Source organism: Anomalospiza imberbis, chromosome 1 (assembly GCF_031753505.1).
Source record: "Anomalospiza imberbis isolate Cuckoo-Finch-1a 21T00152 chromosome 1, ASM3175350v1, whole genome shotgun sequence".
Taxonomy (NCBI): domain Eukaryota; kingdom Metazoa; phylum Chordata; class Aves; order Passeriformes; family Viduidae; genus Anomalospiza; species Anomalospiza imberbis.
The window spans coordinates 50,052,781-50,067,555 of record NC_089681.1 but is presented as its reverse complement, the minus strand read 5'-3'; the positions used below and the strand labels follow the sequence as shown (position 1 = coordinate 50,067,555).

The 14,775-nt window shown below is 38.8% G+C and overlaps 1 protein-coding gene across 38 annotated transcripts in view; it reads left to right on the top strand.

Moving 5' to 3' along the window:
- EPB41L3 (erythrocyte membrane protein band 4.1 like 3) overlaps positions 1-14,775 on the top strand; it is a 143,102-nt gene that overhangs the window by 102,510 nt on the left and 25,817 nt on the right. For all 38 annotated transcript variants that reach the window (XM_068191905.1, XM_068191866.1, XM_068191894.1 and 35 more), the window contains exons 5-11: positions 1,167-1,209; positions 3,912-3,987; positions 5,620-5,838; positions 6,152-6,239; positions 9,734-9,886; positions 11,916-12,013; positions 13,360-13,535. In XM_068191905.1, coding sequence (XP_068048006.1) covers positions 1,167-1,209; positions 3,912-3,987; positions 5,620-5,838; positions 6,152-6,239; positions 9,734-9,886; positions 11,916-12,013; positions 13,360-13,535 — 853 coding nt within the window. The remainder of the gene's footprint in view (positions 1-1,166; positions 1,210-3,911; positions 3,988-5,619; positions 5,839-6,151; positions 6,240-9,733; positions 9,887-11,915; positions 12,014-13,359; positions 13,536-14,775) is intronic.

The window sequence follows — 14,775 nt, the reverse complement described above, 5'->3', positions numbered from 1 at the left end:
ATTATTAGCGCATGGTTTAGAAGCACTAAATATTTATTGGTCACCAGTTACTTTACAGAGCTGAACAGTTAAAAGAACAACTGCCTGCCACCCCCTTTATTGATCAATAACATGCATATTTTTAATGTCAAAGTACTTAGCAATTCATCTCCATCCTCTGTCACATAACTTCAGCCAGACAACACATGTGCCCACATCCCATGTCATCTTTGTAAACAGAAACCCTAATGTGCCTTTAATTTCTTGCTGCATAATGTGCTTTTGTGCTCAGCAATAGCTGGAGATCTTGAGGCTCAGGTTTTGCACCACAGAGCAGGTTTGGACAGCTGCAAACTGGTTGTTTTTGTTGGGGAAGGATTGTTGTGTTCTGCTTATTTGATATTTCTTTAGTGTTTTATTGTCTCTTTGATACATTTGTTTATCTTTCTTTGGAGAAAGCAGAACTTTACTGGGGAAAGCGAACTTTTTGTTCTGGGCTCTGACGCATTTTAAATATTAATTTGATTCTCTTAGAGGTCAAGACAGCAGAGGCACTAAGACCCCAAGCTGCTGTGTGCCTTCTCCAGAGGAATTTAATTTGCTCCTTGGTATCCATGAAGTACTAACACATCACTGGGATAATTCTCCACCTCCTCAGCAGGGGTTTTGTATTGCATAGTCACTGGGCTCTGCATGGTGTGGATGGGGGCAGAGGTGCTGTGGTACTGCCTCTGGTTTTCCCTGGAGAGCCCCTCATGCCCATGCTGCATTGCAAACGTCCCTAGTCTGCACTTGCTTATCATCTAGCAAATATTTTTAGCCTTTCCAGGATTGGAGAAAAAAAAAATCAATCAAAACCACCTCTTTATAACATGCTTGTAGAAATTCAGTTTTCCCTGAAGATACTCTGCAAAAAGATCTCTGTGGGCTCATTTTACTAATTTATATTTTTTATTCTTTTATTTCAAATCATTCAGGCCCTCAAAGTCTGTGAAGGTTAATAAAAATCCTGTTTCTACCAAGGGCCACATCTTGAAAATTAGTGTTAGCCCTGCCTACTATTACTCCAAGGAGAAAGGAGTGGCAGAGCTTCACATGTTCTAGCTTTGACTCATAGCACTGCTTTAAAAATAACATTTATTGTGTTTGCTAATTCAAAATGAAAAAAGGAAACATTTTCTTTGCAGAATTGGTTGGACCCTGCCAAGGAAATCAAGAAGCAGATCCGAAGTAAGTTTGTTATCATTGCCCCCTTCTACATGTCTCCCCATGGGGACAAAGCGTATTTCACAATCATCTTTTGTATCCTGTCCCAAGTCTTTAGCAAAGGAATTATGTACATCCTTTAGATTTTTTACACTATGATGATGGTGAAGCATTACTGATGCTCGTAACACATGAACTTGTGTTGCTGAAAACAACTTGACATTTGCAGAGATGCAAAATCGTGAAGTTTGACATTAAGCAATTTAACCTTAGGGACTAGGCCATGTATTTGAATTATTTCTTGCATTACTGATATTTATATCATATCCAGAAACACTGCTCATGCCCCATACTGAAATAATTCACTAACACAAAATAGTACTCTATCTAAAATACTTTTCCTTTCTTCATTTCAGAAGATTGATCTCTGCTCCTAAAATGACCATTCAGTCAAATTTCTGATTCACATGAATATTTTTAAAAGCTAAGTTGTTATAACTAAGTGTCTGATACATTAGAAATTCAAAAACCTCTCAGAGGAAAACCTTTTTGAAACTGCTGAGCTCAAAACTTAACTTGTGTTTTTTTACTTCCCTTCACTTTTAAAAATTGACAAAATATCTATGTGTATGACTTCTGTGGGCAGAAAAGCGTATTTTTTTTTCTTTGCACATTTTGTAAATGACCTCTTCTAGCACTTGTGCTTTCACAAACAAATGTATCTGGTAGATCACATTTGTTGGGTCAGACCTGGCAAAGAAAACCCTTCCCTCTCCAAGATTAAAAGGGTTAATTTACACTGGTGGGAAAATTTCCCCACTTACTATGGGCAACTTCCCCTTTCCTCCAGTATTATTTTCATTGCAAGTAAGTTATCTGCAATACACTGTGCATTTGCCTTTTTAAAATGTCATGAAGGGAGGGGAAGGTGCTTTAGACCACGATGAGTCAGGTTACACAGATGGTCAATGCAAGTAAAGCAGCTCAGCTCCCCACCACATATTTGAAATGCATTTAATATGTACCCAAGCCATGAAATAGACAACGAAAGGTTGCAACAGTGGGAAACTAACCAGGGCAGAAGAGTTTCATCTTGGACTTGAGGCAGTGGACAGTTGTATTTGCAAAAAAATGTCAGTAATAATTTGCTTTTTTGTACAATTCATCCCAGAAGTTTGCAACAGGCCAACAGTGGAAAAGTAGTGCTGTTACCCATAATGTTTTCCAAAGCATACATATAGTCCTGCTAAACGCTGGCTGAGTTGTGCAACACGCAGACCACACTGCTGGGACTTCATCCCAGTGGTTAAGAAAGGCCCTTGGCTCACATCCCATTAGTTATAACCCACTAACTTGCACAGTGTTAGGTTTTATTCCAACCCTGTAAATATGGGGTGAAGACTGCTTACTTCTCTATCTTAACCATCTGTGCTATTATGATAGACTTTATCATAGGTTTGATTTATTTTTTGTGCCAAGGAATAGATTTACAGGCCATGGTCTCTTCCATTTGTTGTGGAACCAGGTGTCACGTCTGGCTGCATTCCCACCTTGGGGATGGTCTGCTCTCTGCTGGGACCATGCCCCATCCTTGCTGCCAGCCAGATCTTCTTTTCACTGTCTGTTATGTCCCAAGAAAATGGAAAAGTTCCTAGAATCAAGGACCCTAAAATCTTGACAAGAGCTGAACTCCTGATGGTGAACATCAAATCTCTTCTTGTCCATTCATAGAATCATTGAATCATTTGGATTAGTTAGGACCTTAAAGATCACCTAATTTCAACCCCTGCCATGGGCAGGGACACCCCCCACTAAACCAGGTTGCTTAAAGCCCCATCCAGCCTGGCCTTGAACATTTGAGATTAGATGTGTGGATGACCAAAGTGGATGGGACCTCCCATGGGATAAGATTTCCTTGTTGCTTGTAAGATCCGTGTGGTTTGGGGTTTTATTACTGCTTTTCATTTGCATTCAAGTCATGTGCTAGTGTAACCTAACCCTTTTTTTTTTTTTTTTTAGAATAGCTTCTAAATTTATTTTCAACTCTATTTTTAAATCTTGATATTACTTTTTTAAACAACATTTAAAGCTAGCACTCCAGAAATAATTTTGCGAACTCTGGAGATACAAACCAGTATCCATCCCATGGGTCAACTAAATTTAGTGAAATAATTAAATAAGAATTCCCAGTGCTGTGTACTTTTGCAGTCATACTCTCTGTTTGTCCTTGCAGTTTTGTCTGCACAATAACTTATGTCTGCTGAAGAAAGGAGCTATGTGCTGAGGCAGCACTCTGAGAGGATGCTGTGAGCTGATTTGGGCAGCTAGACCTCAGCACATCACCCTACACCAGAGCCCATTTGTACTCTGGCTTGTGGTGTTTCCAGTGCCTCTGTGCTTTGGGTTATTGGTTTTTAAAACTTGTTCAGACTGTGTGGAGCTTACTTTCAATAAACCTTGTTCTCAGACTGAGAGGTTTTTTAATTTTTTAAAATTACTGCTCACTCAGAGTCCTCACTTCAGTGGAAATTCTGCTAAATAAGAAAAGAGCTGTAAAATCTGATCTAATACAGTATCTTCAGTACGATGTGTGGGAAAACTATTCTAAAACCTGTTCTTATTAATTGTTTGCCTGGGATATTTTTAAGTCTGCTGGTGATTGAATAGCATACGAATCTCTGTTTGCATTTCCAGTGTATTTTCAGTCAATCTATGTTCTTTTTCAGGTGGTGCTTGGCAGTTTGCATTTAATGTGAAATTCTACCCTCCAGACCCTGCCCAGCTATCTGAGGACATTACCAGGTGTTTTAAATATTAAATACCTTTTTAGAAGTGGCTTAAAAGCTGTTCTTCGTAGTACTTACACTCCAATTATACAAGAAAGTAAATGTTTTATATTCTAATTGTCTCTCTTTTTCATATGTGCTTATGGAAAATATGCAATACTTTGGCAGAAAAGACAGTGTGAACAGTGTCTATCCTCTGTGTTATGAAGTATTTTGTGTAGTTTAAGCCTAAATCCTAGCTTTTTCAATATGTATATTCCTTAGAATTGATTTTAATATTCTCAAAGATGCCTGATGCCCATTTTGGCCAGAGGTAACAAGTTATTACTGTAAGAAAAATCATGACTATGAAAGGAAATAAGTGAGCTAATGTCGTGGTTTTGTGGCCATACTGAATCCAAAACAGAGCAAGCACTGTACCAGCTACTTAGGGAAAAACTCCTTCCCAGCTGAAGCCAGGATAGATGAGAATAAGCATGCATATGCAAATTTTGTGTATCATTTAAGTAAGCAAGCAATCGATGTGCATGGAATAGAGAATATGATGGTAATTAATAGCTGCTCCCTCCTCTCCACGTCACTCAGCTCTGCACTCTACACCTCTGCTTCTTTGGTTTTATATTCACATTGCAACCACAACAACAACAACAACAACAAAAAACAAAAAAAAAAACAAAAAAAAAAAAAAAAAAAAAAAAAAAAAAAACAAAAAAAAAAAACCAAAAAAAAAAAACCCAAAAAAAAAAACCACAAACAAAACCTCCTCTGATCTCCTCCTTGGAAGAAGGCACAAAAGTTTTGATCTGTGATGAGTTTTTGTGCCACCAGCAAACTGTTCCTTAGCCTGTTGCAACATTGGGCAACCTCTGAATATTTTTAACCTTCAGCATTTTATGGACTACTTTTTACTTTTCAGGTAGCGTGAAGCCTTTGGCCTTGATTAGGGTCCCCTGTGGTAGGTACTGTGCAGAAAGACAGTGTGCCAAGGGTTCAAAATTGAACAGAGGACTTCCAAAGGAAAGGATTGCTTTACTCCTCTTCAGACTCCTAAATTTCCCCTGGCAGCTCTGCCTTTGCTACCAAACCAATGTTCTTCACTTTTTTTTCTGTTTTCATATATCTGGTGAAACCTTCCACTGCATATTTCTGTGGTTTTAACAGCATTTACTGTTTAAATGTATTTTTGAGAAAGCACAGTATGTTGCTAAAGAGACAGCTTATGTTTTTTGAATGATTTGGAGTTCTGCTATTCTTAAATGAACAGTATATAAGAATTTTAATTTTTTTTTCTCCTGAAAGAATTATCAGGTACTTTTATATGTAAGTGATTTATGATACAAATCTAGCAGGTTTAATGGGTATTTCTTCATCTATGTAACTAAACAAAGTAATAGCTTTATTTAGAGATCTCCATGCTACTATATAAAGATAAATTAGGTGTTCCTACTGATAAATTAGGCAAGAGCTTGGGGTTTTGGGATTGTTTTTACAAAATTATTATTGTTCTTGTAAATGGCTGAAGATCTCTGGGCTTGGCTGTCTGTAAATGCCTATTGGAACCGAGGCCTCTTTCCAGTGCTCGGGCAGTGCTTCTTTGGGGGCAGTGGTGGAGGAGCCCTGTCTGAGCTGCTTTGGTGCTCCCTTGCAGGTACTACCTCTGCTTGCAGCTGAGAGATGACATCGTTTCAGGTCGGCTGCCCTGTTCGTTTGTCACGCTGGCCCTGCTGGGCTCCTACACTGTGCAGTCAGAGCTCGGCGACTACGACCCCGATGAATACGGCAGCGACTACATCAGCGAATTCCGCTTTGCACCAAACCACACTAAAGAGCTGGAGGACAAAGTGATCGAGCTACACAAGAGCCACAGGTAAGCTGAGGGCATCAGTGTGAGCTCTAGCCTGCTTCAGGTACCATCTTGGTGCATCAGGAGGTGTTAAATTCTTCAGTGGTGTACCTAATATTTTTCCAACAAGACTCCTCTGTGTGTCTTTGGATAGAGAAGAGCTTTGCAGCATGCGAGTTCACAGGTTCTGCACTAAAGTTGTGGCTCTGGTAGGTACCCAGCCACCGCAGGGGTATGACTATTGTTCTGACAGGCTGAAAATGTTTTCCAGCTGCTGGATTTTCTTTTGGATTCTGTTTCCTTAACATTTATGCTATAACTGGTTACTTTTCTACAGGGGAATGACACCTGCAGAAGCTGAGATGCATTTCCTGGAGAATGCCAAAAAACTATCAATGTATGGAGTAGATCTCCATCATGCCAAGGTATGTACTTTGGTTCTTTCACTGGCCATGTGTCTCCTGTGGCATAGTACTTGGATCTGTATGGACTCCCTGATTTATTTTTTCTTGTATTTTTGAGACAAGATTTTCGTGAGATGAATCATGTGTCATGAGGAAAGGTGACTCATGAAATAAACATAAATTTATCTTGTAACCATAACATAACTTATCCTATAGATTCAAAGATGTTGCACATCAACTTTCATGATGATTAAACAATGCTATCCTTGAGAATACTGAATGGATGAGGTGATGAGGGAGGATTTTAGAAACTGTCCAGATAGTGGTGAATTTTCTTTTCATTCAGCTACATTTCCCAGTTTAATAAGGCCAACCATGCTATCTTAACTGGATAGCTGATCATTTTTATGCTGCAAAGGACTTTCAAGCAATTATTTAGCTGTGGTGGAAACCTAATCAGATTGATGATAATGGGGAGAGAGCAGCTTGTCTCTTTCCTGAAATATGGTTGTTGTGGTTGACAGGGAGAGCAGTAATTCTCCTGGAAACATTCTCCCATGATCAAGTAGTTTCTCTGATCATCAGCAGGCTAAGTTATGAATAAAACATGGTCATTCTTACTTTGGCTGGAGAGAGTCACTTATTAGCCTTGTTGTTGGTTGTTGGATTTTTTGTTTTAGGGTTTTTTTTTCCAAATAAATAATTACTATTGTTTTTTTTTCACTCTTCAGAGTAAGACTAATGGATTTTAACATTTTTGAGGTTAGCAAGCATCCTTGGCAAATTAATATGGAACTAAAGATATCTGCCCTGTGGAGGGAATCGCATTTTCTGTAAAGGTCAAATTATTGTGAGCCTGTTTTTTTGCTGCAGCAGCTCCTTTCAAGAATTGAGATAAATTTGCAGCTTGGATTTTGAAAGAGCCTGCAACCATGTCCCTGAGGCATTTCATAGGAGCTGTGCATGTGTGTTACAGAATTCAAGGCAATCCTTTGAGTTCTTTTAATTGCCTTCACTGAAAATGAAGGATCTGTGAACAGCTCAATGGGTAACATCTACCAGGAGGGATGCCACTGCCTTCCCTGTATCCTGCAGATACACACACTGTCTTGAGGCACATTTGGAGCAGAGAGAAATGGATTGGCAAATGTCACTTCATAGCTTTTTTCCCGATGCAAAGAAGTCCAAAAACCAGCAACTAAATGGATTACTGTTTTAAATAAGTTACAGGCTTTGTTACTGAAAATTTTACATGACATAGCATTAAGGCCTAAGTATTTTTTTCAGAATATTGTAGAAAAGCTGTAAAGTTTAGGATATTATAAGATAACCATTTTATTTATTCTTTCTGGAAAAAGTATTAGTATCCTGGTTTGCTCTTCTCTTTTTTCATATCAAAAGACTCAGAGCAAGAGAAGTTAGTAGAAAAGTTAATCTCTCTCCGAACTGATGCTCTTTATTTTAAAAAGCTGCAGTGATAACCAAGATGTGTCTGTCTGTGGGTTAAGGAACCCCACAGTCATCTTGAAACCTGAAGGTGGGAAAAGTAGACTCTGCGTGAGAAGTTATATTTAGTTTTAATCAGGTCTGCCAGGGAGGTTTGATGATGTCAGGCTAGAGGACAAGTATCGCTGAGCATGTCTTTTGGAAGTCATGCCATGGCAAATGTCTCTATGTAAATGTCAATTCATTAATGTGGTGCTAATATCTTCATTGTTGGACAGATGTTGGACACACCAGCTCGGATTAAAACTTGTTCTCAGTTATCAAATGCAAGGCTGTGATGAAAAATATCTTCAAATAGACAGACTTGTCCTTTGGGCTGTCACTATTTTGAGGAAGGCCACCCTATCTGTATGCAGAGCTAGAGGGATGTGCCTCAGACATTACAGGTAACAGGTTCCTGTCCCATGTAACCACATGGATCCTGAAAATAGCCAAATTATTTTATTTAGGTTTCATTTTACACTAGAAGTATTATATTGGAAAACAGTTTCTGACACCAACAAGTAACAGAAGTCTTGAATAAACTTAGGTTTGTGGTGAAGATGGAGGAAGAAGGTATTTCTCATCAATTTTTGAGAAAGTGTATAAAAAGAAAAAGCCCCTTGCACCTGCAGAAACGTGCCATGTATGAGCATACTTGCATTTCATTCACCAGGCAGTGTGATTACTGCAATGAGACTTTTTATTTTAGAATGTGTTCAGTGTATTTAGATTTTGCTCTTTGCTTAGGAAAGTGAAACTGAAGTACACTGAAAAAAAATTAGCTTTGTCTTTTCTCTAGTGCCTGATGGCGATACCACACATGAGCTGTATTTAGAAAAAAAATCTACTTTTAAGTGGTGATACCATTGTTGTTGGAACATATGTCCTCTATTGGTGTGTTTTCTAACACTGGAGTGACTTTGTGGCAGTATTTCTGTGTTGTGCTTTTAAAACTCTTTTTTTTCATTTCAAGCTGTGCCATAGCTGTTTCATCATGACTGACCATGCATACGATTGTGTTGGTCTTGAAATGTAATCAGACTTTTACCAAGTGCCTAAAAGGTGGCTGGTTGGGAAAACCAGAGGAAAATTGTGAACTCATTTCATGATTATCATAGGGTAATATCTTCATAACTTCTGTGATCAGGTTTTTGTGACTTTAGGTTATTTAAAAACAATTTATGAAGAACTCAGTATTTTGAAGTGGATTCTTCTTTTCTTTATCAGTACTAGTACTTTAGCTAAACAAAAAAACAGTGATAGAAGATAGTGAAGATTGGTTTTAGACTATTTGAAGACTTCTAAAAGAAAGAAAAATCTATATTTCTTACTTAAAAAACCACATATTTATGGGTATGTTCTGATAAGATTGTGGACAAATCTTTTGTAATGCTGTTGTGTCTGAGCTACAGCCTCCTGGCAAACGTAGGTTATAGCACAGTCACAGTCACACACTTCTAAAAAAGAATCCTTTCTGGTCCAAATGCCCAACTTTATGCCTACGGGGCATTTCAAAGTGAAAATACTGAGCAAAGGCACAAGAGCATTGAAGAAACTAGCAAACCTACTAAAGCCAAGGTGAACAAACTACTGAAGAAAAATTTATCTAAGGATTGACAAGGCTTAGTCATGGAGATGATTGATACCAGGAGAAGTAAATTTGTATGCTGTCATACTTACTTTCAATGTGGTATGTATGCTAATAACACTTTTTTATTATGCTAATAAAACTTTGCTATATGATTGATGTATTTCTTTTAATGACATCTAAAATTTCCCTCCTCCTTTTGGAGTCTTTGTAAAATATAAGGAAACATTGGAAACCCTCAGTTTCCTTCACCCTGCCCAACCTTACTATTATTTGCATGAATGCATTTAGTGAGTAGGGTAGCACTCAGAAATCAGGTCACTACAGCTGATGCATTAAAAAGACGTAGCTCAGATAGAAACACAGGATACAGGAATCTGTAGTACTATAGGATGCAAGGATAGAAATACTCAACGAAGTGCACTGCTTGCTATTACAGGATTCCGAAGGAGTGGAAATCATGCTAGGGGTCTGTGCAAGTGGACTCTTAATATATCGAGACAGACTAAGAATAAATAGATTTGCCTGGCCAAAGGTTTTGAAAATTTCCTACAAGAGGAACAACTTCTACATCAAAATCCGACCAGGGGAGGTAAGGGCATCCTGATTCTCCTAAGTGGATAAGCCTCTTGAAAAAACATACGTTTTTACTGTTTTTTTTTTATTTGTTTTGTCTTACAAGCTTTTAGTATTCCTCTCCATTATTATTTCCTAATTTATGCTGATTTTCTTAGGAAAGGTTAGGTACATACTTTCTTTAAAATTCAGGTAAAAAACAACTTTGTTATTTTTCTGTTTACATCCATGAACTAATATAAGGAATAAATATGACCATCTGCACATAAAAAGCTCATCCATATTATGAATACTTAGGGCATTTAAGTAGAATATTGTTTATTCATGGAGAGCTTGTTATCCTCCCTCATGATGTACATGAAACTGGCATTTATCACACCCACTAAGAGATGTAGACGGGCCATACCAAACTTTATAAGCATATTGGACCAGTATATTTACAGCTTTTTGGGTAGCTGCACACATTAGCCCTCCCAGGCCCGCAGGAGCTCCCGTTCTGGCTCTGGAGAAGAGGATGTGAAACCTCGTACAGTGAGTGCCCTCTCGTGGCTCAGCCGGATGCGAAGCAAATACCGACCTCGTGGGCTGAGCATGCACTCACCCTGAAATCATGGATATATCATGGAATGGTGTGGGTTGGAAGGGACCTTAATGATCATCTAGTTCCAACCCCTCCGCTGTGGGCATGGATGCCGTCCACTAGACCAAGTTGTCCAAAGCTCCATCCAGCCTGGCCTCTAAGATGATAACTCTTGAGAAATTCAGTATCATCACAGGCAAAGGAGGATTTCCATTTTAAATGCTGGTACAATAATTGCCCTGTGATAGATGAAATCCCCATATCCATTTAGATTGTGGAGCTGTATAGCAGGACAGAAATCACTTAGAAGAGGACTGGCATTTCTCTCTTCATGCAGCCAATGTCTCTGGGACTGACTTCATAACTGACCTAGGAAACTTGCTGGGCCTCCCCACCCCTGAGCCTGAGTCTTTTTTAGAGTCCTAAACCAAAATCCACAAACCTACATTTCCTGCCCCTCAGCAGACCAGTTTTAGTAACCAAATTTCTAGCCTTGAATTCGATTTTAAGAACCCAAACAAATAGTCATTGGCCTGCACTGAAGCTCTCCACCACTGCTACCCTGTTGAGCTCTGCTGGTCTTGGTACACAATATCCTGTGACCAGGCCACAGTTCCATGTGTAAAATAATCAATGCAGCCTCTGTCCAAATTACATTTGATGATAATGTGATTCACTAACCCACATCATCTTTATTTTTTTGTTGTTTCCTGCCTTATTTCCCTGTCAGCTTCTGTAGAGATACAGACTTCCTTGCAAGTGCCTTTCTGTCTACCTTTCCCCCATCACAGCAACTCTGTTTTACCTACTCAGCTGTCTGCATGTAGCCATCAACATGTTACAGCAGATATAGCTGGCACAGCTTCTGCATCTGAAATATATAAATTTACATCACAATCTAAAGAGGTCTGTTTTTATCTCTGGACAACTCTTTTCAATTACCTGTCTTGCCTCATCCTCCTCAGAGGAATTAGCTGTAACCACTGTAATTTACTAACGGTAGTAAATATCCTTAATATAAGGCTGTGTGAGACCAAATCAGTCCCTAAGGACAATTGCTCACCTCCAGCTATTACCAGGCTTCTCACTGTAGATCTAACTAGTGAAATTAAGTCAACAGGGTAAAACACTTGAGTGATATTTTCTCAGAAGTCTCCCAAGTCTTAACTGATGTCTTTGTTACTTTAGGGTATAAAACATCACTGTCACTATAAGAAATCTCTTGCTCATTACTAGTGTTTTCCCCTAGAAATGATCCTCAAAGGTTGCTATAGATTATAATTTACAGCTTCTTTCCCAGAATTCTTTCTGTAGAATATGGATATATGTGGTTATGTACATAAGGATATACATTTGCCCTTGCAATGAGGTGATACAGACAGAGGAAATGAAGATGAACCTGTGTATACTGTCTAAAAATAGATGCACAGCATCAAATACATACTTATTCTTTTTTCCTACCTAGTTTGAGCAGTTTGAAAGCACTATTGGGTTTAAGTTGCCAAATCATCGTGCTGCAAAGCGCTTATGGAAAGTATGTGTTGAACACCATACATTTTTCAGGTATGTGGATTTCTTTTCCTAAAGGTGTGATGTAAAACGCAACAGAAAATAATCAGTTTTGTCAGCAGAGACAAAACTCTTCAAATCAATTGTCTTTTTGATCATGAGGCACCTCTGAGCAGATAAAGGAAGGTTATTGTTTTTTTCAAAATTTGAGATGTTACACCCAAATTATTGATACTATTTCAGATAGATACTCGTTAAAATCACCATATGGTCCTAATTAATCACTTTTCTTTATCTGTGCCATTATATTATCAGCTGCTGTAATTAAAGAGATGAAGGGCTCTGCTGCACTACTGCATATAAGCTTGCATAGAGAGAACAGCTTATATGGAAGATTGCTGAGGGATGTGGCTAAGAGTTTAAAAAAGAAGGATATTTTTTTAAATTATATATGAAAGTACAGACAGTAGTTGGTCATGGGTTTTTTTTGGTCACCCAGAATACCCAACCCATAGCTACAATTTTTGGATTACTAAAGAATTTTGCACCTATTTTTTTGACTTCTAGGAAGAATGGAGAAAACTGTGGGATAGTGAAATAAGTGCTGTAATTAGTTTGTTCTAAGATAGTCACTAAACAGATACTTTAAAAGGGAAACCCAAAAGGGTGAGATTTTCAACAGTTTGAAAGGATGTCCAGTACTTAAGAATCCTCTCTGGGGAATGTTTGGGAGTACTGAAGAATTTCCCTCCTTTCCTAAAACTGTTGGTTCAGGCTGTCTGTACATTCATATGAAATGTGGTCTTAGCAGCAAAAGATCTAAAGAGAAACGGAGTGTGCATTTTTAGGATATTTTCTGATTTTTAATGAAAAATCAATGTCTGAAACATAGACTCCATAGCAGGAGAATGGCTTCTCCAGCCAGCTGCCATGCCCAAAATACAGAGAGTGGGAGAGCTCTAACCTGAAAAATGTCTACACCCCTGTGAATGAATACTGCCTGTCATTCACTGGAAGTCAGTTCTGGCCCTGTCCTGAGCATAACGTCACTATGTTACATTTGAAGAGATACATCTGCATTTCAGCCCAATCGGGGCCTCTGGTACAAGGAACACCTTCTTTTTAGTTTTGGTAATCAGAAAATAGTAAATTTTATTTCCAAGCATGAAGGAGCTGAGTGACTTGCCCATTTGGAAGAACTCAGATCTTCAAATGCTTTAGCTAAGTGGTTTTGTCATGCTCTATGAGGGGCTTCCTTTGATTCCATTTTAGCCACAGACCGCTGAGGCACAGGTTACGATGGAGAGTGATACCCAACAGTCGTCTTCTCTCCTCTGCAGAAACAGTGGACTGATTTTGGAGGAGGGGGAATAACAGGTGCACTGCTTGGTGTGTTTTAGGCTCCTGCTGCCAGAAGCACCTCCAAAGAAGTTCCTCACATTGGGCTCCAAGTTTCGCTACAGCGGCCGAACGCAGGCCCAGACGAGAAGAGCCAGTGCCCTCATAGACCGTCCTGCACCTTACTTTGAACGGTCCTCTAGTAAACGTTACACCATGTCTCGCAGCTTAGATGGGGGTAAGGTCCTCTCAACTGACCTTATCAAACATTATCATCACAGTGGTCACTGCTTTAGATTAGGTGTAAACCTCATCATCTCCTCTCCTTGAGATTTGGCTGAGTGGAAGCTGTGAGTACCTGCACATTCACTGCAGGGGTAGAGGATGATGCAGAGAAATTCTGTGCTAAATGTACTGCTGCGGTCCTTACAAAGTGTTTGGATGGAGGATGTCCTTTGGAACCCACTCTTCACAAAGCCTCTGTCCTTGGCCTCATATCTGCTTCCCTAATTTGGGGAAGGATGGGATGGACCTGCCTGCCCAAGAATGTCAGGCTTCAACACTTTTTCAGGGTTTGCATGAGTGACTGGGTTTTGGTTTAATCTGAGATTTTCTTCTGTGTAGGTTTTTCACTTGTTTGTTACAATCCAGAAATTATTAATTATTTCCCTTGAGTAATAACACTTTATTCCAGTTACCTCACATCCTGATCCAATGAGCACTAAGAGACTTTGTTCATATGTTATTTTCGAAAGTATGAAATAGAGAGTAACATATACAGGTTAATAGTACATCCTTCCTCTCTTTATCTTTGCTTCATAGAGGTCATGGTTCTGCTGCTGACTTTGGTTAAATCAGTGTATAGTTCAGAGTATCAGCTACTTCAGTCAGCTATTACTGTTGTCAGCTGTTGAGTAAAAAGAGGCTGTAGTTCTGTAGTTTATTTTTGTAGGAAAAAAGAAGATAGAGACTAAACTCAGATTCATTACAGACTTAAAAAAAAGGTGAATACTCTTGCAGAATATCACAAATTGCAATGAGTATAAGACAAGTCTTTTTCTCTCCCTCTAAAGGTGCTGCTTGTCACTGATTATTTTGGAATATTCTAATTCTGATGTGCTTCTTGCTTGTTACCAAGCAACTGGTGACCTGATTGCTGTGCATGTGTTTCAAAGCAGAAATTATCCTTCTGCATTATTTTGTTTGCAATATCTAAACAAGATGTCTCCTTCTACACCCTTTGCTTTCTCCTGCCTCCTAAACTTAATCCCAAGAGATGAGATACCTGAAATGCTTTACCCAGCATTTGTTAGACTCTGCAAGGTTCTTATGATGTTAATTTGCCTAAGTGCAAATGGGGGAAAGAGGTTTATTAAATCAATGCTTATGATGTCTTCACTAGCGTTGTTACTATAATGCAGATGTGTCTGTAACATTCTGCATTGTGCTTACATTGTGATCCAGACTCTGTCATTTGT